This window comes from Theobroma umbraticum, unplaced genomic scaffold (assembly GCF_002168275.2).
Source record: "Theobroma umbraticum cultivar Fairchild unplaced genomic scaffold, ASM216827v3 scaffold_146.0, whole genome shotgun sequence".
Taxonomy (NCBI): Eukaryota; Viridiplantae; Streptophyta; class Magnoliopsida; order Malvales; family Malvaceae; genus Theobroma; species Theobroma umbraticum.
In genome coordinates this window covers 5,302,186-5,304,863 of record NW_018397265.1, presented here as the reverse complement: position 1 = coordinate 5,304,863, position 2,678 = coordinate 5,302,186, and the positions used below count along the sequence as shown (strand labels likewise).

Here is a 2,678-nt window from a genome sequence, read left to right as displayed (position 1 = left end):
GTGAAAGAACACCTGCTTACCAATGTAGAAAGACTTTGGAGACATTTCTCTAATGATGGTATATGCCCGGAATTTGTGCATCATGTGCTGCGGGATTGTACAGCAGCAGCAGCAACATGGAATCGGAATGTTCCACGTAGTGAGCTTATGGGATTCTTTTCCTTTACTTATAACCTTAACCTTGGAAATAGTAAGCTGCAAATTAACAATGTTCCCTGGTGCATCATTTTTGGTGTTACGTGCTGGTTTATGTGGAAATGGAGAAATTTCGTGGTGTTTAAAGGACAAGTGTTAATTGTGCCAGGCCAATTGGATGTGTTTCAAAGTCTAAGCAACTACAGTTCATACTACCAACATGATTAGTTGGGATGGTGGTTGTCAAACGGCTGGTAAATATCACGAAATTTTTATTTGATGGAGTCCCCAGGAGATAAGTGGGCTGTTTTAAATTCAGATGGAGCTTTTAGGCAGTCTCTGGGAACAACCAGCTGGTGGTGGGGTACTGCGCAATGGCCTAGGGGAGTGGATTGGTGGGTTTACAACAAGATTGGATACTTACACGGTGTATAGAGCTGACTTTGGGAAGTGTATAAAGGATTATTACTAGGAATTGGGAGTTAGAGAAGACATTGTGCAGGTTGATAGTCCACTAGTTGTGAAACCTGTTAATTTTTCTTATTCCATGTAGGAAGTCTGGCCTAATACTTGCAATTTGCAAGTTATTGGAGGAGTGGGAGGTTGTCGTAAAGCACATATTTAGAGAAGGAAATTGCTCAGCTGATTTCTTGGCTAATTTAGGTTTTGAGATGACAGACGTTCACACTATTTTCCCTTCTCCTCCTTTAGGAGCAGGGGCAGGGGAGATTATGATGGATGACATATTAGAGCTGTGTATTCCCCGGTCAATTAGAATATAAAATAATTACTTTTCAAAAAAAAGTAGCGTGCTTTTGATATAATTCGTATGTAACTCAACTACTAATTAGAAGTTAAATCTATTTATAATTTTATATAACATAAACTTTAGAAGAATCAATTAAAAAATACAATAAAACTTATTATTTTCTAAAATATATATTTTTTTGTTAAAATCATTATCTAAAAAATAAAGAAGAATTGAAGAATTTTCACATTATTGCAAATATTTAGTTTTTACTGAATTACCTATTTGTTAGAATTAATCTCTTTTTTTTGTTAATTTTTGTATGTTAAACGTGGATTCTTTTCGCGAGAGATTCATGCATCTCAGATAAAGTTGCCAGGTTGTTCATTTAGCTAAAACTTGAGCATAATTTTCTCGTTGATGAATTGGAAAAAAGGACAACAAGAAAGACAAAAGAAATTGGAACAATTTCATTTAATTTGACAGCGACATGTGTGGAGAAATTATTCCAACATTTTAACAATGAATTATCTCTTATCAAAATAGGAATAAAAAAAACGTTATCAAGCATTAATAGGTATTTGGATCTATGCATAAAATCAGGAGCGGAGCCATGGCCCAAAACTTTTAAAAAAATTTTCATGTCCTATAAAAATTTTTAAATTTTTTTATATATTCTATTAATGATCTCCTCAAAATAATTTTTTATTTAATAATTAACATAAATAAAAAATAAAATGATTTCACATATCTCACTCAATTTTAATTTTTTAATTTGTACTATTTTTGTTTTTATTTATTTATTTTTTTTATTTCTATTCTATTTATTCATATATTATAAGTTTCTACAAATTTTCTTTCCCAAATTTTTACATACCATTAACCATACTCTTTTTCTTTCTGTTTTGTTACGTAATATGTGGTATCTACCTTTTATTTATCATGTTCTTCTTTTTTATTTTACATAGATTTTATTTTTTATGATTTTAATTTTTAAAAATTAATAAATTATATAGTTCTCAAATATAAGTTATAGTGTTACATTGTTACTTAAAATTTCATCAATCGATCATTTTATTTATCAATCTTGATTACATAAGAAAAAATTAACTTAAGTTTTTTTTAAATGCTTTACGTTTTATATTTAGTTGAAATAAAATTATCTTAAATATATAGTATTTAAATAATTCTAATTATATAAAAAAAAATTATTAATCTTATATATCATTTTTAACTATTTATATTTTACAAATTATAATTTTATATTTAGTTTCATATTTCTATTATCAATATTTTTATTGTTGATTGAATTTAACATATTAGTTTTTTAAAATTTTTAACTCTTATCCTTCTATATTTGGCCTCCCAACAAAATTTGGCTAGCTCCACTCTACATAAAATTATTTTGTCTTCTAGCTACACCACAATAGGTTAGATAAGCAACCGCATACCCGCCAGTAGCTGAGCCAAGGTAGATTATACTTTGTTGATTTTTATTCTATCATCCTGTTCAAGTATAAAGTGGGACTGATTTGTCCTACAAATACATCAAATAAGAATTGCTCTCTAAGAGCTTGAAACATGTAGCTATGGTTTGTTGTGATGATTGGGCTCCTCTATTTTACAACAATATGCCAACGACACAAGTTTGCTAAATGATCATTCATCTTTCTCTCTAGTTAGATTTTTTTTTTTTAAAAGGTTGTGGTATTGCTTAAGAAACTTTACAAAAATAGGTCAATGGCTGGACAAAAAAGCTTCATTTAAAATAGATTTCGTTTGATTATCGATGAAT

General features: G+C 29.3%; 1 protein-coding gene across 1 annotated transcript; it reads left to right on the top strand.

Moving 5' to 3' along the window:
• The first annotated feature begins 454 nt into the window (after positions 1 to 454).
• Positions 455 to 917, top strand: LOC110422808 (uncharacterized). The gene is made up of 2 exons (XM_021436823.1): positions 455 to 585; positions 689 to 917. The coding sequence occupies exons 1-2, from the start codon at positions 455 to 457 to the stop codon at positions 915 to 917; spliced, it is 360 nt and encodes a 119-aa protein (XP_021292498.1).
• The last annotated feature ends 1,761 nt before the right edge of the window (positions 918 to 2,678 follow it).